The 24,771-nt window shown below is 33.2% G+C and overlaps 4 protein-coding genes across 4 annotated transcripts; 2 read left to right on the forward strand and 2 right to left on the reverse strand.

Annotated features, from left to right (window-relative positions):
* The first annotated feature begins 1,170 nt into the window (after positions 1 to 1,170).
* Positions 1,171 to 6,330, forward strand: LOC122606540 (small GTPase LIP1-like). The gene is made up of 7 exons (XM_043779391.1): positions 1,171 to 1,612; positions 3,117 to 3,208; positions 3,298 to 3,439; positions 4,399 to 4,703; positions 5,502 to 5,555; positions 5,633 to 5,760; positions 5,943 to 6,330. The coding sequence occupies exons 1-7, from the start codon at positions 1,519 to 1,521 to the stop codon at positions 6,133 to 6,135; spliced, it is 1,008 nt and encodes a 335-aa protein (XP_043635326.1). The 5' UTR covers positions 1,171 to 1,518; the 3' UTR covers positions 6,136 to 6,330.
* A 1,993-nt stretch (positions 6,331 to 8,323) lies between these two features.
* On the forward strand, positions 8,324 to 11,074 carry LOC122578991 (early nodulin-93-like). Its single transcript, XM_043751070.1, has 5 exons — positions 8,324 to 8,372; positions 8,506 to 8,680; positions 9,005 to 9,066; positions 9,745 to 9,820; positions 10,729 to 11,074. Exons 2-5 carry the CDS (start codon positions 8,539 to 8,541, stop codon positions 10,818 to 10,820), a joined length of 372 nt encoding a protein of 123 aa, XP_043607005.1. The 5' UTR covers positions 8,324 to 8,372; positions 8,506 to 8,538; the 3' UTR covers positions 10,821 to 11,074.
* Positions 11,075 to 11,729: 655 nt separating this feature from the next.
* Positions 11,730 to 18,829, reverse strand: LOC122607367 (endoribonuclease YBEY, chloroplastic). Its single transcript, XM_043780332.1, has 12 exons — positions 18,312 to 18,829; positions 16,947 to 17,198; positions 16,620 to 16,715; positions 15,452 to 15,629; positions 14,490 to 14,558; positions 14,302 to 14,402; positions 13,694 to 13,786; positions 13,553 to 13,624; positions 13,274 to 13,393; positions 13,141 to 13,188; positions 12,860 to 13,048; positions 11,730 to 12,239 (listed from the first exon to the last, which is right to left on the reverse strand). Exons 1-12 carry the CDS (start codon positions 18,723 to 18,725, stop codon positions 12,072 to 12,074), a joined length of 1,800 nt encoding a protein of 599 aa, XP_043636267.1. The 5' UTR covers positions 18,726 to 18,829; the 3' UTR covers positions 11,730 to 12,071.
* Positions 18,830 to 20,713: 1,884 nt separating this feature from the next.
* On the reverse strand, positions 20,714 to 24,552 carry LOC122608220 (ribosome production factor 2 homolog). Its single transcript, XM_043781309.1, has 7 exons — positions 24,437 to 24,552; positions 22,748 to 22,821; positions 22,441 to 22,644; positions 21,812 to 22,057; positions 21,481 to 21,723; positions 21,284 to 21,349; positions 20,714 to 21,108 (listed from the first exon to the last, which is right to left on the reverse strand). Exons 2-7 carry the CDS (start codon positions 22,814 to 22,816, stop codon positions 20,965 to 20,967), a joined length of 972 nt encoding a protein of 323 aa, XP_043637244.1. The 5' UTR covers positions 22,817 to 22,821; positions 24,437 to 24,552; the 3' UTR covers positions 20,714 to 20,964.
* Positions 24,553 to 24,771: the final 219 nt, after the last annotated feature.

A 24,771-nucleotide genomic window follows, 5' to 3' on the forward strand; every position in this document is an offset into this window, starting at 1 on the left:
TTTTTGGTTAAATGTCACCAAACTATCTACTTTACTCTCCAATAAGCTTTCATTACACCGACTGATTAGCTTCAAGATTAATTCAAGATTAATATTATTAGAATAAATGTTTAAGAAAATAAAGATTTAAATTGTATATTCTAACAACAATATAATATCAATAACCTAAAAAACGTAATTTATTCATTTATGATAGTATCTTTTTAGTTTTTTATTGTGAGTTATCCATAATCGTTCCATAAAAATGATTTTTAATCATATGTAACATAACATTATAGATGTCCAAGCAACAACCATATACTGATATACAATGTTACTATAAAAGAAATGAAGGTTATAAACTCACCTCACATACGTGTTTAAAATATAAGGTTACAAAAATACAAAATGCAATCTTTTTAAATTCCACCTTGTATTATTTGCCAAGATATGAAAGCTAATTCATTATCCAACCTAATACAACGATATTTAATTTTGTATAAACAAAATACGGAAGGTATATGGTGAAGTCTAAAATGAAAGGTCTTGGGTTTAAATCCTAGTGTAAGCACAATGACGAAGCTTGAAAATTTTCAGTGGGGGTCGGAATCTAAATTTTTTCTCTTAACACTATTTTTTTTAAATGGGGGTCGAAACCGAGTATATCAAAAATTTTCTATATGAAAACCATATACCTCCTACATCGCAAAAAAAATTTCGGGGGGTCGGGCGCCCCTCCCCGCCCCTATATAGTTGCGCCCCTGTGTAAGCAAAATGCTCTATAGAATGAGAACAAAGAATTTTCATTGAAATTAAAGTTAGGTATATGAAAAGTCACGTTGCTGAGCTCAATCTTCAGTTCAGAAAAAAGAAAAAAAAAAAAAAATATGAGATGTATGCAATAATATTTTACACAAATTATAAACTTTGGAGGCTCATTGTCCTAATATTTAGATGAGCTTGGATCAAAACTCAGAATGGAATGGACAACTCGACTTATTAATATTCGAAACTTGATTTTACATAATAATGAGACCCGACCCGACCAGTCCTAGGCTTAGAGTTAGAAAGACCCTAAGTTCGAGTCCGAGTCATCATCTGATTTTACCATTAATCCATCGTGGTCGGTTTCCGGGTTATAGACCTTGTTAAGAAAAACATAAACGAGCATTTAAAAATTATACAAGTAAGATTTCAGAATGTTGCGCCTTAAACTTGGTTCTCATAAAAGTTCACTTTTTGCTGACCTTGTAGTAATCAAAATCTAAATCTAAATCTAAGTAAGTAATAATTTTTCACATCATCAAAGATCTGAAATCCCCCATTTTTCATTACAGTATTGAATTCCAAAACCCTACAATTTATCAATCAAATCGACACTCCCTGGCCTACAATTTTAATCTCTATATATACAGATCGGCCGTAAGTTTGTCCGTACACACACACACACACACACACATATATATATAATTTTTGCTAGTAATAAATGTGCAAGTTAGTTCGTCGGTCAGTTAGTGAATTATAAAAACAAAGATTACAATGTTTTGGAGGGAACGTGAAAAAGAGATTGTAAAAGATCATATCGGAGGTCCTCCGGTCGGGCAGGTTCGAGTTCTTGTTGTTGGTGATTCAGGTATTATTTACAACTTTTTTTTTTTTTTTTTTTTTCAATTCGGATTTTGATGTGATTCATGGTGATTTGTGTTGCCTTTACTTTATTTCATTATTATTATTATTATTATTATTATTATTATTATTATTATTATTATGTCTGTTTATTTGTTTACTTTGGAAGAGTATACTAAGCGATATCGAGCCTATTCTATCCGTAGATGTTATATATATATATATATATACATACATATGAACTGCAGTAGGTGTTCTTTTGAGAGTATATATGTTAACAACATAGTGACAATCTGTTAGGTTTTAGATATGTTTCCTAAATTTGATTTTTGAAGCCCCAACTTATGTAAGGAAGTGGTAACGTAAATCAAGCTCACCTAACGGCTTGCTTAGACGGTGGACCCATCGATCGGTTGATCCCCCTTCACCTATGGATTTTTCTAGCGGGGAAAGAAGCTGTGTTACTTTCTAAATGCCTTTATTTCTGGAATCAGTTACACGCTGGAGGCTTGTTGTTAAGTTGGAATTGTACTATGTAGATTAACGAGGATTTAGTTTTAGGAGATGATGTGTTTGCAACTTGAATTGATGATTTGATTTGTCCTCAATAATAGAATTTTATATGACGATTTTATCCCTTTTTGTACTAAAAAGACAAACGCAATTGTAAGAGGTGTGAAATTGGAAATTTTTGCTTTGTATGGATCAACTTGTGTTCTGTATATATCATCTCCCACATACTGCAGTAGCCTAGTATCTTTTGTAGGTGTTTGAGGGATGGTCTTTTTTGTAGGCATTATGATCAATTCTTTGTGATGCTAGTATAATATACCTGGATTACCCCCGTTTACCATTTCTTGTGTTTGATTCGTGATAATGTTGATTTATTTCATTTGTGATAAGTTTTTGGTGCTTCAAGGATATCTTGATGTTTCATTGTAGATGACACGAGTATTAGTTAGAATCAATATGAAGTAACATTCTTTTTGAATGGCAAACTCACGCTTACCTACTCTACAACTTTGCCCTAAGTGATACTTGAACCATCAACCGATTTCTTAAGAAGCACAATAAATACATCTGGATGTCGCCACTCCAAACCAATGCCCATATGTGTTACATTACCAGTTCTTCCTTCTTCATTATATTTGATACTCTTGCTCATCCAAATGACATGTACAGTAGATTCTAATGCTTTACCAGTCCACCAAGGTATTGACAGTTAAATATGAACGTCAAATTAATCAGAAACATTAAATAATAGTGCATGCAATAAGATTAGAAAAATCCAAACCAGAAATGCCAAATACCAATGGAAATCAGAACTTTACTGTAAATTTTGTGTCATTATGAATACGACTCAATTTGTTCTTCTAAGTGATTGTGAGAGATGACATGATGACTATAGATTGCCTATAAGGTTTTTGTTTGAGTTTGATCTGCTTCAGTTTCTTCCAAAGCTATTAGTTTGTTTCTATGTCTTTAAAAAATGTATTATTGTTCATCTATAGGTGTGGGGAAAACATCTCTTGTTAATCTGATTGTGAAAGGTACAACAATAAAACATCCTTCTCAAACAATCGGATGTACAGTAGATGTGAAGGTGTGCTGCAAATCATTCTGTCTTTGCATATATCTCACCCCAAAAGAATTTTGATTTTTCTTAAGTATTTTCTTGTTATTTTTATGCAGCATTTAACTTATGGAACTCCTAGTAGTTCATCTGATAGTGTTAAAGGGGACAAGGAGAGAGAATTCTTCATTGAACTCTGGGATGTCTCTGGACATGAACGTTATACGGATTGTCGCTCCATATTTTATTCTCAAATAAATGGTATGTATTGGAACTATTTTTTGTTGTTGAAAACTTCAAACTTAAACCCTTGCTTGAATGTTAAAAAATTATATAAGATGAAAACTTGAATTTAAGATGTTGATAGCTTCATTTTGGTTTACTTTGTGCTATTCGGCTGGTAATCCAGTATTTACGGATCACGTTTGTGTGACTCTTGTTTATGTAGACTCAGTTTTGCAAGAGATATGAAGGAGATTCTAGGGCATGGCTCTGCTCAAGTATTTAGTTGGTGTTTTGATGTTTTTTCTGAATAGAACATTGTAATGATAGGAATCAGAATTAAACAGTTAAATAGTTATTTGTTTGATGTTAGGGATAGTTTATCTTTTTACATTAGAAAAAAAATTATAGTCAGTTTCGCTAAACGCTAGGAAACCTGTTATTATGAGCTGCAATAATATTTCTTGCAACACAGATAAACATCCATAGTATGCTTTCAAGAATGGAGTTGGTAACATGGTCTGGTCAACGGGGTTGGCTAACAGGTCAAAATGGATGATTTGTTTTTAAATGGTTTGTGTTGAGTTGCAAGCACATTGTTTTTCCATTTGATGTAATGTTTATCTATAATTAATGTATTAAATATGATAACAATGGCTATAATGGTGATTTAGGAAGCTGTATGCATAAGTCATACACTTTGGATGACTCTCAACCCATGTGACCCGTTCTGTTATTTGTTAATTCTTTCAGATTTGCGACTCATAGTCATTTTACCGTTGGAGATATCAAGTTGATCCATTGATAAATAAATGGGTCAATTTTGCCACTTCAGTGGAAGATGATATTCTTGTTATAGATAATGTATCCTTGATCATAAATTGTTCATTTGTTTTCATGTGATCAAAGATCTGTATATATGTCAATCAATAGCACATAATACAACGGGCTTAATGAGCACCCTCTCACTTTAAGTTGCTATTTTGCCATTTGTGCAGGCGTTATTTTCGTACATGACCTCTCCCAAAAAAGGACAAAAACAAGTTTGAAAAAATGGGCTGCAGAAATTGCAGCAACTGGAACGTTCTCAGCTCCACTAGCAAATGGCGGTCCTGGTGGCCTTCCTGTACCATATTTAGTCATTGGTAACAAAGCAGATGTAGCTGCTAAAGAGGGGACAAGAGGTAGCAGTGGTAACCTTGTTGACATGGCTCGCCAGTGGGTTGAAAAGCAGGGTTTGCTTTCTTCAAGCGAGGAACTTCCTCTGGTTGATAGTTTTCCTGGAAGTGGTGGACTTGTAGCGGTAAGATTTGCATCATGCATCAGTTAAGGATTTTTTATGAAGATTTCAGCCATATTTCTAATTCTTTGATCATTGTGATCTGAAACCGAATAAAGAGCATATCTGAAATTGATTCTGCAATAACTAAAAGCTGGCTGGTATTATTATTAACAGTTTGAAAATAGAGGACTAGAGGTGACAAAATGGATGGGTTGGGTAACATGCCAATGCTGGTCAGCTGTTTGAGCTTTGAACGTACCACTTTGGTGGCCCCGAAACAATTCCTGTTCAATTTTTTATTTTATTGTATAGATGCTAAGTGGGTCAATTAGGATTACAAAAGTTAGGTGTATTTCCAATAGTGCTCTAGTTTTACTTTTGCTTTTCTTTTGTACATTTCAGCGTATTTCGCCCATTTGACCCATGTGACCCTTTCCTGGTAAATGGTTTATTATGACTAATTATATCTGTTTGACTGGTTTGTGATGAAACATAGTCGCAATCGACTCGTTTGTAACTAAAAAAGTTGAAAATGCTAATTTGAGTTGTAGACAAATCGTCTGATTGACTTTTCCTTGTGGGAAAAAAACAGGATTTGTGATTATTTTTTTTTAGTTTTGTTTTTACAACGTCAAGATTCATACACCCCCAATAGTCCTATGTTAATAGTGACGTGAAGTTTTGAACCTACAAACCTCTTACATGTTGGACCACCCAGAGACTGCTAGACCGATGGCCTTTTGGTGATTTGTTCAATAAGTTGTAGCAATTATTTTATATATTAATGTCTACATTCCGTTAATCTTAAAAAATGTCCAGGCTGCAAAAGAAGCAAGATATGACAAGGAGTCTGTTGTGAAGTTTTTTCGTATGGTATGTATCTATTATCTTTTGCATATGATTCAGCCAACTTAGACAACGATCTAAACTATGTGTGGCTATTTCTTCAGTTGGTAAGAAGAAGATATTTTTCAGACGAGTTACCTATAGCTAGCCCATGGTCTACTTCAGTACAAAGGCCTTTGCAGAGACCCGAGGACAGTATTATCGATGAAGATCAATTATACTCAAGTACACGGTATGATCTCGTAAGAATAGTTAGTTCCGTTTATTTTGTCAAGCAAACTACATCTTGTAGGTAGAATCATCAGTTCCTTTTCCTGACCCTAAGATGGTTCACATCTTTATGCACGCTTCTATTGGGTAAATGGGATCTAAATTGCTACTTTTACTTATCGCAAAATCATTTAATACCTGCAGGACAATTGGTGACCCCTACAAGTACAATGTTCTACCACCACTTCCGGCTCAACGGAATCTCACCCCACCTCCAACGCTTTATCCTCAGCAGCCGGTGTTGACACCTGATAACTACAACCTCCCAAGATTCAATTTAAGTGGAGCTCAAGAATTAAATAGTATTAGATCAAAACGTAATGATATAAATGTATGATTTTGTTTGCCACTACTATAGAAAAGGCATATGTTTTTTTTTTCTTAACTGTGTTGCTGCTTCTTGATTGTAAACCAGTATATCCATTCTTTGATACGCATACTCAGATAAATTGTTGATGGCAACTTGGTTTGATTTGTTGTATCACGTGACTCATATCTTTGAATTACTGTTTTAAGTTGTTTTACTCTGAAATGGTGCAATATCCTAGACTTGAAACATGGTTGCGCTGTTGAGCCATCATATTGGAACCCATGGAGTGTCACATATAATGATTGCAGCAATCTCATAACTCTGCGGAAACAGAACAGTATACATTTTTAATACACATTTGCTTCTATAAGTAGCATTTTTCTTATAATTATAGAATAACTGTTTGGGTTGGATCAACTAGTTGGAGTTTTTGCCTTTGGTAAAAGAGATTAAGATTTCAATCTTCATGCCCGGCAGCCGGAAACAACCTTTTTTTAATTATTTAAGTAGATAAGGGTGTAAGACTGTCTACATCTCAACTTTACGGTCAATAATCAAAATGGTATTATATATCTTCTAAAAACCAATATGCTATTTATTACTATATATGCTTATGGTACAAGTTAGAACTACTTTTTCAGTTGTACCTTTTTTGTTACATGTTTTACAACTTTCTTATATAAAATTTTCTTTTACTATCAGTCTCTTTTCTCTTTGCTAATAAATTATATATCTTCTAAAAACCAATATGCTATTTACCACTATATATGTTTATGGTACAAGTTAGAACTACTTTTTCAGTTGTACCTTTTTTGTTGCATGTTTTACAACTTTCTTATATAAAATTTTCTTTTACTATCTGTCTCTTTTCTCTTTGCTAATAAATTATATATCTTCTAAAAACCAATATGTTATTTACCACTATATATGCTTATGGTACAAGTTAAAACTATTTTTTCAGTTGTACCTTTTTTGTTGGGCATGTTTTACAACTCTCTTATATAGAATTTTCTTTTACTATTTGTCAAGAAAGTTTGATTTTACTTTGTTTTTGCACATAACTTTGATCGACACGAATATTTCATTTACTTTACTTTTTACCACATATCTTTTAGAGTTTTAATTTTTGTCAACGAAGTTTCATTTTGCTAATCTTTTACCATATAGCTTTAAGTATTTCAAGTTTGGTTTTAAAGATTCATTTTTTTTTACTTTTTACCATATAACTTTGAGTTTTCGCGACATAATTTTCAATTTTGTAACTTTTGTCAGGAAAGTTTCATTTTCCTTGCTTTTGACCACATATTTAGATTTTTTTACATTTTGTCAACAAAGTTTCATATTCTTAACTTTTTACCCTATAAATTTAAAATTTTCAACTTAAGCCACCAAAGTTTTATTTTCTTTACTTTTTATCACACAACTTCTCACTTTCTAACTTTTGTCACACAAGTTTCATTTTATATAACTTTTGACACATGTGTAGATGTTACGTAATGTCTCCCGAAAAAAAAAACTAGTTGGATACTATTACTTATCTTTTTCCAGTATATGTGTAAAATAATAGTGATATTGAAGCTGGCAGGCTGCTTAGCTTTTTCTCGAAAACAATATAAAATCATTTATTTTAATCTCTCCGTCCCAATTTAAATGTCCAAGTTTGACTGTCAAAGTCTTTCTTACGTAACTTTGACCATTTATATTATTGTTTGTGTTTTATAATACTTGGCGAAAGTTATATCATTATAAAATATATTGAAAACTTAATCGATTCATATATATTACATCAAATATTACATAACATAAATAAAATTCTAAACGGTCAAAGTTAATTATAAAAGACCGAAAATGTCAAACTATGACATTTAAATTGGGACGGGGGAATATTTTTATTTTTTTTAAAAAAAAAGGATAATATAGTCATAGTTGAAAGACAAACTCAAATTGGGTACAAACATACATAGTTACATTCGAAACGGAGTTTTTCTTTTGTTTTTTAATAAAATTATTATTATGCAGTACTGATCATTAATAATAAGGGGATAACTTAAATGATGTTAATATTATTTTGGTTGGATGATGTTGCTCTCACAAAATGAGGACTTTTTGACATGTGTAAAAATTGATTTAAGTAAGTTTGTGAGAGCAACATCATCCAACTAACAAAGATAAAGATGATGTATCATAAATTATTTTCCCTAATAATAATTAGTTCCATTCCATCCACTTCAAATTTACATTTAATTGATTGATACCTGGGGTGTGTAAGTATACTTTTATTGTATTATACTTGTAATCAATTTGCTTTTATTTATATATTTATATTTATATATCCAATTGAATTGAAATATTGAATGAATGAATTATTAAAGAAATTATTGTATCTGTTTGATAAAGGAAAAAAAAAAGAGTGAAAAGAAGAAGAAGAAAATGGGAATACCAATGGAAATGAGAGACGCATGGGTAAATAATAGAAATAGAAAGAATCAAAGTTATAAGAATAAAGAGATGATAATAATTCCTTCTCCTGAAGAAGATCTTAAGTTTCTCAGATCACAGATGTGTACTCAAGGTTCCTTTCTTTCTTTCCTCACTCCTTTATTTATTTGTTTGTTATTATTTTATTTTATTTGGGGAAGATGGGATGTTTAGATTACATTTTTTTATAAGAATATATAAAAATTAAGAGCTTATTGAACATCCAAACAAAAATTAAAGCTAATTAATGTTTGTTAATGGCATTTTATTCGAACCAGAATACAAAAGTTGTTGATATATACTTAAGCTCTTATTTTTATTTTTTTTAAAGCTAGATTGGTAGTTTATTATATTTCTGTTATAGATTAAGATTGTTTTTATTATTTATTATTGTTATAAGAATGAATGGCGTCTGCAGAAGGAGTTCGTGCGGGAGTTAGGTCAGCTTCCATCGCATGTGTCGCCAGTGCTATTCCTACGGTTGGTAGCTTATACTGTTTATATTTAAGTTTTTGCTTCTTGTTTCGGTGTAGTGTATCTAAAAAAGTAGTAGGCTGGTGATGGGATACTCATAGAAATAATGTATTAAATCTTCTCCATTATCCTTTAAGAAAATAAAAACACACAGACGAGGGAAGTCTAGATTTTGCTACGATGGATGATGGGTGAGAAAACAAAATTATCTGTTTGTTCATTAAATCAAGGAGGTTCTAAATATATTTCACTATGAAATGAGGCAACAATCTTGGTCATAGGGTATCAATTTGGGTAACTAAAAGATCGTTGTAGTCGGTTTGAGTTAACAGTATCATTTCTGATAGCAGATCATTTAGTCAAGTTGCAACGCTCTTTTATGCTTTTATTATATATCTAAATATGAATGCTAACGAGCAGTCAGTTTGTTAGGTGTGCGACATTGTACCGTTTATTTCCTTCTATACAACATTTTAGTCGTTTACATATACTGTTTATACCCCAAGTCCATGGCTTTTTTTATGTAACCTCCTAATTTATTTATTTACATGATGACTACGATAAGAAAACATTTTGAACATAAGTTGTTTCTGGACAAGGTTAGAACCACCGGTATGTTACTCATGTTAATATTTTATCGGAACTAAAACTATAAAATATATGTCATTCTTTTCATGATTTCAGTTGATTGCTGTTCGAACAATTCCATGGGCAAAGGCAAACCTGAATTATACTGCTCAGGCACTCATCATATCTGCTGGTACATTCCAAACTTAATTTCTTCCTTTATTCTTTGTATAATTCTGTGTTCATTTCAGGCATCTATAGAATGTAGATTCAAAATTGAATTCTCACTGTAATTTGACAATTTGTAGCTCTATGAAACAAAGGAAACTTAGTATTCTCGCATTAGTTAGACTTCTCTAATAACATTTGCATATCTATATAATTATCTACCAATAAGAACACTCTAGATCTTTTTGAAGGCTACCTCTGTTCCTTAGTTGCACACAGAAAGTTACAGAACTCTTCATTAGTTTCTGCAGAAAACATAGCTATAAGGAATTTTTTGGGTCAAATGTATCATGTTCGCTTCTGAAAACCTATACATATACCATACTTCTCAAATCGTTTTATTTACATACTTAGAAAACTATTGTAGTAATGATGTATCTGTAATCATAAAGTAATACATTAGTTGTTTATAAAAATATTTTGTATTCTTATGATTATGATTTCTCCTTTATCCAGGGGTGTTTGTCTTCACGTTCTGAAAGTGATTTTAACTGATTGTGTTTTCTAGTTGTAGATAATCAATTTCTAGTGTTCTGGTATTAAATTGATTATGAGATATCCGGTTTAAATAATCAATTTTAAAAAGTGGTTGCAAGAAAATTGATATACTTAAATGACCAGAAATTGGCAAACACTCTAGAATTGATTGACTGGTTCTCACAACTTCAAACAGCAAAAACACATCCAAATACTATACAACGCAGCCACTTTGTTACAACTGATTATCGTATTCTGCTTATTTCATATGTTATGATTGTTTTTGGAATGCATATCTTAGCACCTCCTTAAAACCATAAGGTATGATCCTTTTGACAGTTTTCTTTGATGTATGAAGGTTCTCATAAAGGTGATGTATGATTTTTTTTGAAACAGCATCAATTGCAGCATACTTTGTCACTGCTGACAAGACCATCTTGGAGTGTGCAAGGCGAAACACACGCGAGCTCTATAATAAGCCTTCTTAAAGAGATGACAACTGTTACACAACTCCTTGGTCCATTGAGTTTAAGCTTTCTGGGTTGCGTGCACCTTCTGCCATACCGTTTTGTCTAGCAGTGAGATGCCTAAAGTTCAATATGTGTTCCTATTTAATAGTTCACTTGATATGTCGTTAGAAGGTCAACTTTTTACGCTTTTATGGTTCAAGTTTAAAGCAAGTCTATAATAAGGATTCTCTGGCAGTCTAGCTTGTTTTGAATGAACTTACATTTCCTTCTCCTTTCTTGCTCCATTTTAGCTTAAGAAATGCTATATATCAGATTTTGTTTTTTTTTTTTTTGATAGAGTTTTAAGCTATAATAACGTATTTGCCTCAATATAAACTATAATAAAAACATTGTCATGTCCTTATTTCTATAATGTAAGGAGTTTGTTTAAAAAACACTGGTTTGTTGAGTGCCTAATTTTGGACTGGTCGGCACAAATCATTGCTCTATACTAGATTATCATCATAATCTTAATAGACAGAACAAATTAACTTTTATCTTCAAATAAATGTAAATACAAATGTTAAACCTTAAAACTTATAAAACATAAGTTCACAAAAATATTTAGGATTGCTTTGACAATGCAAATTAAAGATCACAGGTTTTGGGTAATGCAACTCGTATTAAATGTACATACAATCAAGCATTGTCAACAATGAAATATCCCATGTATTCGTGCTGACAATTCCATTTGCTCAATTTTTTCATTCGAAAATCAATCACAACATTGGTAGATCTATGATGTTATTAAACCTTGTATGTAAAAGCTTAAGATGAGTTAATCAAAAAGACTTTCAGAAAACTGGAACCTGTTCAAATGAAAAGGATCGACTAAACTAGTATTATTTCAACGTTGTACAGCAAGTAGAGTAATCATCAAAAGGGAACTGAAAATATAATCAAGAGCTGTTATTAAAAGTTTGAATACAGAAGAAACAATTCGAAGCTATCCTTGCAGTACAATGAGGAAAGTTTAACTGCAAAACTGCAAAGTATTAATCAATTTATTACAAGATCTCATTGACTAACAAGTTGCCATCATTGTTTCTTTTCAGTAGTTTTACTAAACCTCTCTTTTTCCTTTTCCTAGTATCTAGCGAACTAACCGAATAATGAATAGAAATCCCAATGGAAAAATAAATTATGGAAAGAATACCAGTTTATCTGTATGTTCAGATACATCCTCCATGTGATGTCAAGTTCTTGAGTCTTTAAGCTCAAATGTGTACTTTAAAATGCATACCTATATATAGCATCAGCAACTCCATCTTCATCATTGCTGGCACCAATCACATCAGCTACGGCTTTTGTTTTTTCTGATCCATTACTTAAAGCTATGCCTAAAGAAGCCAGTTCAATCATCTCAATATCATTTTCACCATCACCAATAGCCATAACCTGGCCATCATAAGGGGGAAAAACGAGTTAAGTCCACGAATCAAGTGGTAAGAGGTGGGAAAATATATATGAGAGCCCACATTAGTTACAATGTCACAACATTACTTTCAGGAACAAATCTCATTCTCCTAATAAAGTACATATACACCATCTCTGTTTTCAAAAAAGATTAAGGCAAAGAAATATGTTGCTAGTGAGGAAAGGCAAAATGACCTAATGCTTGGAGGAATTCAAGCGACTCCAACTTCCCTGATAAGTGGATCTAGGTTATCTCGTAACTAAATTTTAAGATAATCTGATATTTTCATCACACCTAATCCATGACTATCTTGCCCTTAAAAAATCCATTACAAAACAATAACACCAGTTGTGAGGTTCCTTTAAGATCCCCTTCACCGTGATACTTTCTTAGTTACTAGAACCAATCATACCTAGCATCTCATAGCATCTTAACGGCTCAACTAATAAATGACATCGTTGCTGTTATATCCAGGTCAGTATCTATATTTTCAGAAAGGTACATTGGGGTGCAAGACAATATGTTTCAAGAAATATCATACTAGTTAGGATAGAAGTCTAATATAAAGTAACATGATCAATAGACATTTCATGAAACACACCTCATTTGCAGTAACACCAAAATGGTCAAGTAGCATTCTGACTCCACTGCCCTTTGAAGAACCAGCAGGCACAATTTCAAGCATATCTGGTTGTGCTTGGACAACAGAGGCCCGGCCTGTAGTTGCTTCTGACCAGTATGGTCTGAGAGTACCAGCCACTCCTTCAGCAGTGTGTAGAAATAGCACCTTCTGTAATTTCCATTATAATAGACAAGATGGCACACGTGAATATATCATAAACAAACCATCAGTTAATTTTCTCAAAAAAATTAATTAAATACCTGTACATCACTACTTAACAGGTGGTCCACTGAAGGCATAATCTCTGCCTGTCAAAGTTTTGTTAAACAAGTGTTAGGCCCAGACATCCCCTTAAACTTGTTTGACACAAAAGTACAATAATAACTCGGGTACCTTCGGCTCATTATATACGGTGTGGAGAGAGTCTACAAGAGGATGACTATATAAGGTCAAGCAACGATTCTCACTGAACGCAATAAGTGGAATATTGTGCTCCAGAGAGTAATTAAATGCCTATGACAGTTGCAGCATATTAGGGATCCAAATTAAAACAGTCAAGTAATCAACTACAAACAGTTATCTGCACACAGTAAACTAATATGGTCCAAACTTTAGTACGATGCTATGATAGAGAGAACAGCAAAAAAACTTGAGAATAATAACAGAAAATACCTCTCTGCAAACATCTGGATTCAAATTTCTTCTGTGAATTTCACGACCTTGTTTGCCATAAACAAGCAAACCCTATGAGATACATGTAAGGAGTTAGAGTAAGAAGGAAATATTCAAACAGAGTTGCCAAAAAAATCAAACCTGTATGAAAACACCAGGTGAATACTCTGAGGCAATCCCATCTCTACCAGCTAAGTCCACCGTCTTTAATAGAGTTATCACAGCTGAACGAGTCTATTTCAATTATTACGTCGAAAATAGTGAGAAGAAGAGCAAGAACCACAGCTAGATATGCAAAATGATCAGGTAGGGATCAATGAGTAATGATGAATCAAAATGGAGCCAAGAAATTTCTTCAATTTCTTCCAGAAGCAATCATCTACTTCTCACATTCCGTGAATAGCCGGGACAGTGTGAAATGAGCTGTCTTTTGTACAAATTGAAACATACAAATGCTTTTTTGCATTATTTAAAACAGCTATTTAAATAAATGTGATTGGTAGATATATTTATGAGTCCTTGGGCATTAAAAAAGAGTGAACTTCTGCCAATTCGACTAACTTGAATTGTTACACTGTTCAACTTTTCTTTTCCTCCATCTAACCCATTTATACTATTAAGGAATAACCCATAGCCAAAATCAGCCCATTCATAAGTAAATGGTCACAATTGCAATCCTTAAGGATCACAAAGGCAAACAAACTTAAACAGTCACATGCAGAAGTTAGCAAAACGCTATCCATCCTTACTTTTCCAGTGGCGATCACCACTTTTACACCCCTTGATGAAGCCTCTCTTAGTGCGTTTGCATTTGTATCAGATATCTGGCTTTTGCTATTCAGTAGTGTACCTGATGTCGATAAAAATTTGTGAAAATTAATAACTATGCTTGAAGCTTGCATAATAAATTTAAGAAAACATTTAATGTCAAACTTACCATCCATATCACAGAAGATATAGCTGAACTTTGGCTTGTAGAACCGTAGACTTCCTGCTTTCTTCCTTCCTTTTGACAATTAAAACTTAGGAGGTGTTTGGTTTTAAATTTAGAATCACTACGGGTTGGATTTTAGTGGGAATGGGAATGGGTTTTGACACCCACCACCCTTAGTGAGTTTGAAATATGGTTAGCTTGATGGGTTTAATTTCCGATTCGTAATTCCAAAGCAATAATCCAAACACTTTCAATGGGAAAGAAAGTGATACATTCATTCCCATTCGCATGAACCAACCACACCCGTAAGTTCAAAATTTACTTCGAACAACAACATTAGGGGTAATGCATAAAACGCTTGAAGTTTGTATCAACTTTCTAGTCAAGGAACCAACTTTTTTTAGGCCATAAAAACCATGGAACTTTCTAGAAATTACAATTCAAAGTATTTTTAAAACCTAGGCAGCAGGTAACCAGTTTCTCAGTAGTAAGTTAGCACAAGGAAGAGAAAAAAAAAAAAAAAGGTTACCAGTTACCACTATAAATGGTCAAGACATGTCATCTGGGTGTCGACATTGACATAAAATATGTGCATTACCTTAAACTAATGTCTTTTACAAGTAGGAGGGTATAAAGGATGATAACAAAGATGTTTACCTGGAATTTTAATCTGATTAAAGTTTTCTTACCTTTTTATGCAATTATTGCACAAATTGGATATGGTCAAACTAGATAAATCTATGGATTGTTTACAATGGGCTTTGGAATTGCCTGCTTATCTGCTTTTTGATTCTGCAGAGTAGCAGTTTTCCCGGGGTTTGGTATAATTAGGCTGCTCAGCTCAACTAATATTTGTTAGTGAAAGATTCAGTTTTACATGAGCAGCTTGGAGTTGCAGATAAGCAGTTTTAATAAGCAACCCCAAACACTTCCCATGTAACCAAGAATGTGAAAGTGTAAAATACCATCAGAAGTCTTTGGTAGAGAGCTTTCAGCATCTTCGGCACTTAAAGCACTTTGGATCAATCCTTTGCCTTTCCACCCAAGACTTTCCAGGAGACGTATTTCCTCCTTTTCCATTTCTGCTTCAGCTTCGTCACTAAGCTCGTGATCAAATCCCAAAAGATGCAACAGCCCATGAACCTATTCGTAATAAATCAATGAAGATTTAGATTATTTTTTTTTACCAAAAAAAGGCACAATAGATTTTCATCTTGTCGTCAATCAAAAAGTAGAAATCCTCTGCAATAATTTCACTTTCATCCCCCATATTCCTCCCATTCATATATTACACATCTTTTTCAACATATTGGGTTGATTTTATAACTCATCATTATCTCATCCCTCCGTATAACCTTTCTCTTTGCTATTATCTCACTTTCTCTCTAACCTTGCTCTATCTAGATTAGTTGTCTTACCACTTTATTAATATATGAAGCTAATGAAGAATAGGGGTATAAACAAGTCATGCCACTCGAGTTCGAGCATAGTAGTTTTCAACTCAAGTCGAACTCGAACACAAACTTATCACTCGATTAATTTCACAAGTCAAAAGCTTAATAAATTAATACTCGGCTCAACTCATTTAAAAAAGTTCGTTTAGTTATTCGTGTCGAGCGAGCTATTCGAGTTAAGAGTCACACGAGCCAAATGAGCTTAGTTAAAGTGGGTTTTATGAGTTTTTAACTGTAAAATTAGTTTTTTCATGATCATAAAAGAGATTATTAAACTTCAAGTAAGTAGACGCCTTAGTTCTTACAATCAGATCAACTTAAATACCTTGCCAGACTTGTACCTGTGAACTCATACCCACATGCACATCTACGTGTGTACACACATATAAACCACAACAATACCGAATCTTGCAGGGGAAGGGTGTGGTTGAGGTGACAAGTAGACATTCATTTCCCTACCCAAGAGTAGAGAGACTATACTTGTAGATATGTATACACATATATACATGAACACGTCAATAACTCGATAAATACGGATACAAATATCTTAAAACAAAGATAGAAAGGAGATTTTAACATCCTGGAACACGTGACAAAAAATGATACAAAAGACGCACAATGGTCTATCATATATACAGATCAAAATTAGAGCAAAGGATAAAGTCTGAGTTGGACGAACCATAAGGATGCGTATTTCATCAAGAAGAGTGTGCCCTCTTTCCTCTGCTTGTCTTGCAGCCGTTTCAACGGAGACTATAATGTCACCTAACATTAGCTGCAAGATCCAAAAAACTGTTAAATGTGTTTAGTAGTTCATCCTAAGACTTATTTTCATCAAAAACTCAATATTGCTATAAAAAGAAATGTGGTATCTTGTTTTTTATTCCACAACATCCATATTGAAATGCTGAAGTTGATAGTTTGACATCATTATAAACTTCCCTCTATACCAAAAAAGTTCGTTCCACTTATATGTTATAATTGTGAATACACAAATAGTTCTCACCATTGGAAGCTTGAGTTCAGGCACATGCTGAGACATAGAGAGCACATCAGTAGCATGGTCCTCATTTCTCCAATCTTTATTAAGCTCACGGATGAATTCGTCATTGCATAAAAGTATTGATAACTCAACACTCTCATATTGACCAATGTCGTCAACAAGAGGATCTCTTGTTTTATAACCCGAATCATTTAAATGATCGAAGGCTAATTTCATAGCCATTGGAACATTTAGACGAAGCATTTCTGCAATATCCTGCCAATATTATAATGAAGAGTGTGTTTTAATCAAGATACAACTTTCTTCGTGGTTTAAAAATATGTATATATATATATATATATCAAAATGTGTAAAATATGAGTGTGTCAATCTAATATCTGGATAATCTAAAGTTTCTAAGTGTAAATCAAACACATTGTCATTCCAAGCTAAAAATCTGATACATATATACATATAACACTCCGGTGAGAACAGTCTTAAAATAAGAACGGTGAGAACACTTAAAAAACATCATTTTGATGCATTAAAAGTCCATAAAACTAACATAGTGCAGAACTAATTATCATCATTTAAGTGTTTAACAAAACATTGATCCGTCAAAATCGAAAAAATCACGTTTTTTTGTGGATGCATCATTTTGAAGAATATGCATCCAAGATGGATGCACACAAAAAAAACATGATTTTCTTGATTTTGACAGGCCAATGTGTTGCTATACACTTAAATAATGATAATTAGTTATGCATTATGTTAGTTTTATGGACTTTTAATGCATCAAAATGATGTTTTTTAAGTGTTCTCACCGTTCTTATTTTAAGACTGTTCTTATTTGATTGTCCCCCTATATATATATAGCATATATATATATAGGGGAAAGATAATTTGAGACCAACTAAAAAAATTCCAAAAAAGGACCATTGATTTTCGTAAGTTACACACCACCATCATGATCTACTACGATATACAAGACATTTTTGTAAAAACACTAAGACTTTCCAGCGACGGACCCACAGAAAAATCATGTGTAAGTTAACTTACACATGTGTTAATGTAACTTACACATGTGTAAGTTAACTTACACATGATTTTTCTGTGGGTCCGTCGCTGGAAAGTCTTAGTGTTTTTACAAAAAAGTCTTGTACATCGTAGTAGATCATGATGGTGTACAAAAATCAATGGTCTAGTTGGTCCTAAAATAAGAGGTGGGCTCAAAATATCTCACCCCCACTTTCGTCTCTGTTCGACCAGTCGGTCTCACAGTCAGGCAGGCTTATACCATTACGCTCACGAGCAGAATCTTAGCTTGAGCCTATATATATATATTGTAAATAAGCAGATAGAAGGAAAAAATTAAGAGTGAGTAAAAACCAGAATTTCCGGATCATCAGGCATCTGTTGTTCAATACAAATCTTAACATCAAGTTGTAACTCCTTTCCTTTCGCCTTTTTCCGAACCGAAGACGACCGACTTCCCCGAACCTTCCTAAACCCTCGCTGCGACGCAAACAAGCTCGGTCTGACGAACCTTCTAGAACGCATCCAATCTCCATCTCCATTGGAGCCGAACAAGCCGCCACCATTAAATAACGATATACAAGAACGAGTTGTTGAAAATGAAAGTGAATTGGAAGAGAGTGATGGTAAGGGTAAGAGTTTGGATGATGATGATGATGATGGAGGTGAAAAAATTAATGTGTGGGCGGTGGCGGCCGCCATATATGAGGAGGAGGAGGAGAAATGGAGGTTGCGGAGGAGGATAGGGAGGCGATGGTGATGCCTCATTTGGTCCGGTAATGGCGACTGCTATATCACACCACTGATGTTATCGATGAAGTCCGCAAAACTACGCCATTACCCCATTTCTTAATTTCAGCCGGATTTATCTAAAATGAAAATAATGGGATAAAAAAAAATGTTGTTTGCAACCAAGAATGAATATAAAAAAACGAGATGGTTACGTGGCGACGGCGGTGGCAACAAGAAGTGCGGGCGATGTTGGTGGTAACGATTTAATTATTAATCTAAAAGTAATTGATGTAAATGGTAGTGTAGTTAGTTTATGATTAATGAATGTATCTTTTGTAAATAATTTTATTAAAAGTATTTTACGAATATTAAATGGAAATATTTATATTAATGAATAAAAAAGAGAGATTGTTTAGATAAATATGGTTGAAAAATATTTTAGAGATATTTTGGTATATCTAGTAAATGTGTTGAAATTTAAGCGTATTTTAGGTATTTTAAATGTAAGAAGTTAAAAAGATGACAGTATTAGTTTGTTTTATAATGAATTATATATATATATATATATATATATATATATATATAAAGTTTTAAATAATAATAATATTAATCATATAACATCATCTAAATAAAATAAAATAGTATTTTTTTTTTCATTCTCACACCTTCTTGTAAATTATAAAGAATGAAAATGATTTCAACTTTTCCATTCTCATTCTTATTCGTCATTGTAAACAAACAAAAAAGTCTTTCTCATTTCTATTTTCCATTTTGATTCCATCCTACTAAACACTATCCACAAATATCAAGTTAGTAATTGAATGAGTCAATAATAAAACTAAAGAAGTTTAACTAAATATATATAAAGAAAAGTATTAATTGATATGAGTGGATTATTAGAATGCATAATAAGCATCGTGACATTTTTTACTTTATTTTTTTCCATCTTTCTTTGTGTCATAAAGTCATAGTAATTTATTTTTGTTTCTAATTAGACACAAAAAGCTAACTTGGATTTATTTATTTTTTTAATAAAAAAATAATTTTAATATGTTTTGTTAGTTTAGTTGCCTCTATTTCATAAGAGAATAATTAATTCTTCTAAATAATATTTTTTTAAACATAAGATGATAACAAGTGTTAAAATAAATGATAATTTTAATCTTAACCTGATTTAATCCAATGGCTAAAGTTAATTTAACTTTACCTATAAAATTGAATCAACTTTAGAGGTACCTAATCCGGATTTAAGAGGATATAACACCGGTTCCCAAATGGTAAAAAATGCTGTTAAAACCACAATCATCATAATATCAATTTGAAATTTTCTAGAATTGCAAGGATTTGGCATTATTTGCATGGAAATCATGACGGTTTGAAATTCAGGATGTAGTATAGAGGTTAGATTTATTCAAGAAACTGTTTCAGTAAGCCAGATTATTGGATGCAAATGGGATTCATCCAGGAGTCGATTAAAAGAAAAATTCGAAGAGGTAAGCCCCTAGCTGCTCAACTATGTGGGTTTTGTCCCGACAATTGGATTTTTGATGAATTTAGATCAAGAACACGTGGTAAAGAAGTCATTGCAACGGTATTGAGCCAGAATGTTATTTCTAGCTACATTCAACACAGTCAAGGAATTCCATGACTCGATTTCTGATGGAAGCTCACTGAAAAGCAAATTTCCATCAGACAGCTCTGAAAGATTAGTGAAACCACTTGGAATTGCACCTGAAAACAAGTAGTTACTAGCTTTCAACACATACAGTTTTGGACGAAATAGTCCCTGGAACCTGACCCCAAAACTTCTTGGTACTAATTTCCAATCTAGACAAAATCCAAGCTACCTTTGTTGGAAGTTCACCCGAAAGATTTTCTAAAGTAGAGAGAGATTGAACAATGGCCAAATTACCAAAGGGAACTCACCAGCAAAACTATTATCATGAAGTTGAATACTAATCAAATGTCACAATTCTGCAGTAATCTAGGGACTTTTTCTGTTAAAATGTTAGAAAAAGCAATCATAACCAACAAACTACCTCCATTACACAAACTATCCGCAAAATTTCCAGTTTGTTTTCAGACACTTCAAATGCTTCTAGCTTCAAATGAAGCCTGTTTTCTAAAATGCAATTCACCACAACACCTCAGAGCCGGAATTTAAAAGATACTAATAGAAATATTTCTGATAACTGATTCGAAAACACATTCAACACCTCCAACTCCTGCAACTTTCCAAAATCCTGAAGAATCAAGCCGAATAACCTGTCCACTATCAAACAGCAGCAGCATCCTGCTCCTGCTCCTTTTGCTTCTGCTTCTTTGCTTTGCCTTCACCATTGGCCTTAGCTTCAGCCTTAGCCTCACGACGTTCCCTTTTAAGTCCCTTTGGCTTGAAAGGTAAAGATGCATTTCCGAACTGCAATACACAATTACCATTTACACATTACCAACCGTTTACAATAAAGATGAAATAGGAAAGTGAAATTTTCTGAACTACTAATAGATAGGTTATTTGAGTGGTACTATTTATCAACCATGTCAAATAAGAAAATTAGCTCATACTGGGAATGAGTAGCACTGGTTTCACTCACCTCTTGAATTGGAGGAAAAATCTTCCCGAGTTTCCCTTCAATTGGATTTCTGGTGACATTTTTCTCCTGGAATCATAACAATATAAAAACATAAGCATAGCGAACCAATGGCTAAATTTAGATAAGAACATTTGTTTACAAAACAAGCATTGCAAATTTGACGGGTCATTGTTGAATATATTTAAAACTCATCTAACCTTCTTCTTAGTTAACTCGGTAGCGATTTTCATAGCTTCTTTCTGTAGCCTTTCATCAGGAAGACGATGTCTTCTAACTACCATATCCATTGAAGGACCTACCTCCACCAACTCCATTTTCGGGACTATTGTGCCAGACTTTTTGAGCCTTAAAGCACATTGGGTGAACAATACTTTGTTAGCAGACACAGCTGTACATACATACACACGATCTAACCCAGCAAGATTTAGATTCTCTACCACCTGCAACAATAGGATAACTAATGCATCACAATACTATTTTACATATTAAAAGAACATAATGACTAGAAAGAGGAGCAACTCTACATACCTGTCCTCTGAACAAATCAAGCAATACCTCCTTCAGGTGTTTTAGCTCTTCAACATTCTCAAATCCTTCCCCAATAAACGCAAAAAATGGTTTTGATCCAATTAAGGGAGCTATTTTCTTATCATACGAATATGATGCCATGCTTTTGAAATTTTCAACCCCAACCTCCACAAGATCATAGACATGGTGATCATATGTCCGTCCTATGACAAGATTGTTGGGCCGCTTCTTTGAATGTGAACCAAACTGCAAGGTGGAAATAATGTTTAAACTGGGTTGACAGGATAGAAGTGGTACTGTTCACACTAGTAATAGATTTTGAAATGAATAATAATGCATGTTTTTAGCAGAGTGGACAAACTTATCCAAATTGCAAAGAAATGTAATTTTAAGAGCATCAGAACCTCCTAAATGATAGTATACCTATATAAAGGTTATTTCTTATTGATAAATAATATAACTAACACTATCATCTTTGACACGCTTATTATTAGAAAAGGATCTTATTATTTGTACAAAAGGTGTTTTGTTCAACCCCAACTGCCCAACCAACACAACCGACGTACCAATGTTCCTATCAACCAATAGGCCAGCCCACCAATTATTTCCATATCTAGCAATTAGCTTACCACAAATAAACTGCAATCAGTTTTGAGCGAGAAAAACTCCAGTGAAGTTTCACCTCCAGCCTCAAAAGGTCTAACTTTATCATTTCTCTTACTGTATTTCACAGCATTATCTTTCTTCAGATGATATATTTCTGTCAATACAGCATTCATGACATTGCTAGTTTTTGTGCCATGCAATATTAGGGTCTTCTTCCCAAATTCCACCTGCAAAAAATATACAAGTATTAGAACTCATTGGCAGTTATATTATACCAACAAGCTATCTGATTATTATTTTAATAGAAGAGAAACAATTTTGGAGAATCACCAGTTTTGGTTCTCGTTTCTCAAGCGCCCTCTTAGCCCGCATTGATTTAGGGGTTTTTATATGCAACATTGTAGCTGCAAACAAGGTGAAACATGCAAGATTTCATAAGTATATCCCAGCATTAGCCTACTACATGTTCTTACCAGCTAATTTCAACAGGCTGATAAAATTCGCCCCTTACAAAAAGACATTACATTAAAATGCTCACGCTATACCATTAATCAAATAATTCAAGATCTGCTACAATCAGAATATCTGAATATGTTACAGAAACACCTTTGAATTGTTTAATGTTACAAATATCTGAAACAATCAGATATGGCTATGCGCGCGTTCACAACTTCTCTGAAATGATTCATGGTACGACATAAGTAACATATTGAAAATATAAAACTCACAATCACATACTAATAATTGAGTCAGTTGAGATGTTGCAACTATTTATGGCAAAACTATAGCAAATACTGAAACAGAAAACAAAATATAACAAATGTGCAAAGTAAATTGGAGTAAAGAGGAGGTTTAAATCCTCAAACACAAATACAACTAACAGAAAATATAATGTTTAGTATATTAAAGACAGTGCCAAAAAGTCTTCCACTTTATAAGAACATATAAAACTGCAAGACAAAGAAGATGATAGTAAGATCCGCCTCTCCTTTATGTAAAATATGACTCATTTCATTTAATTACCACTTTCGCTAGACTTTTTTTTTTTTTGAAACCTATTTTTTTTATCTTTTGTAGTTAGGCAAACAGAAATACATTATACTCCAGTTCAATAATCAGGTTACTGCAACCTTAATGATTTCTAAATAAAGGGTAAACGAGAAGGACTTCCATGTTTACAAGTTACCGGGGAGAAATAGTACTTGAATCAATCAGATGTATAATCAAGGCTGAAATAGTACTTGAATCAATCAGATGTATTTGCCTAATCAAGGTATCCTCATGACCGTTTCCAAATCCCTTTCCCTGACCACCCCCAATATGTTTACCTAAGGAGGTTCAAATCTAAGATGCCTGGACCTTGGTCGTAGTTCATTTATATATGCTAGCAGATTAGCAAATATTATTGAACTATATAGAACTCAGGCCATCAACAACTCAAAGAAATCATATAGAAACAAATAGATACAGATTTATTTAAATACCTACATATAACATATATAGATATAGATAATAATATATATAATATATATATATACTACAGTAACAAGTAATAACTTGCCAATGGGTTGGTGGCCCATTGGTAAGGTCTTTGACCTTGGGGAAATCCACCTCGGTTCGAATCTCACTTTCTACATTTGTAGGAGTAGATTATTAGGAGGGGTTCGAGAGTCCTGGGTTTCATCTCAGGCATGTGTGATTCGAGCACCGCACACTGCCCAATTGAATGTCACTGTGGTGTCTCGAATGCTAACGGCTAACTACTAGCTACAAACTCGGTGTTCAAAAAAAAACAACTAATAACTTAATGGTATAGCTTAGAAAAAATACACTACATGTAAACATATTACAGCTATTAATAATTATAATATACTGTGAAAAATAGCTTTGTAAAATTAAAATATACCTAAAACCCTAAACCCCTGACACAAACACCACTAATTAAAGCATGCAAATTTCAAAGAGTACATTCAAAAAGATATTCAAGACTTGAAGCAGATAGATAGTAAGAGAAAGTACCGAATTTATAGGTTGGCGGCGGCGAGGCAAAAGTGGCGGTGAGGTAAAGGGGCGGCCGGAGAAGAGATATCAAACGTTTTTTAAAGAAAGAGTGATGGAATGAAAAATGAAAATAGCAAAAGGTTGAATAAGCACCCTAATTTAAGTGATTGTTGTTTTGTGGCTTTGCCTCCCATAAGTTTCTACTATTGCACTTTTATCCCCTCATACTCTCCTACAATATTTATCCGTGAACAACCCAAAAAAAAAAAAAAAATGAAAAAAACATAAAAAACTAAACCAAAAAAACCAAACCGCCGTGTATTGAAATAACCTAACCAAACTGTACCGTATTT

This window comes from Erigeron canadensis, chromosome 1, assembly GCF_010389155.1.
Source record: "Erigeron canadensis isolate Cc75 chromosome 1, C_canadensis_v1, whole genome shotgun sequence".
NCBI classification, from domain to species: Eukaryota; Viridiplantae; Streptophyta; class Magnoliopsida; order Asterales; family Asteraceae; genus Erigeron; species Erigeron canadensis.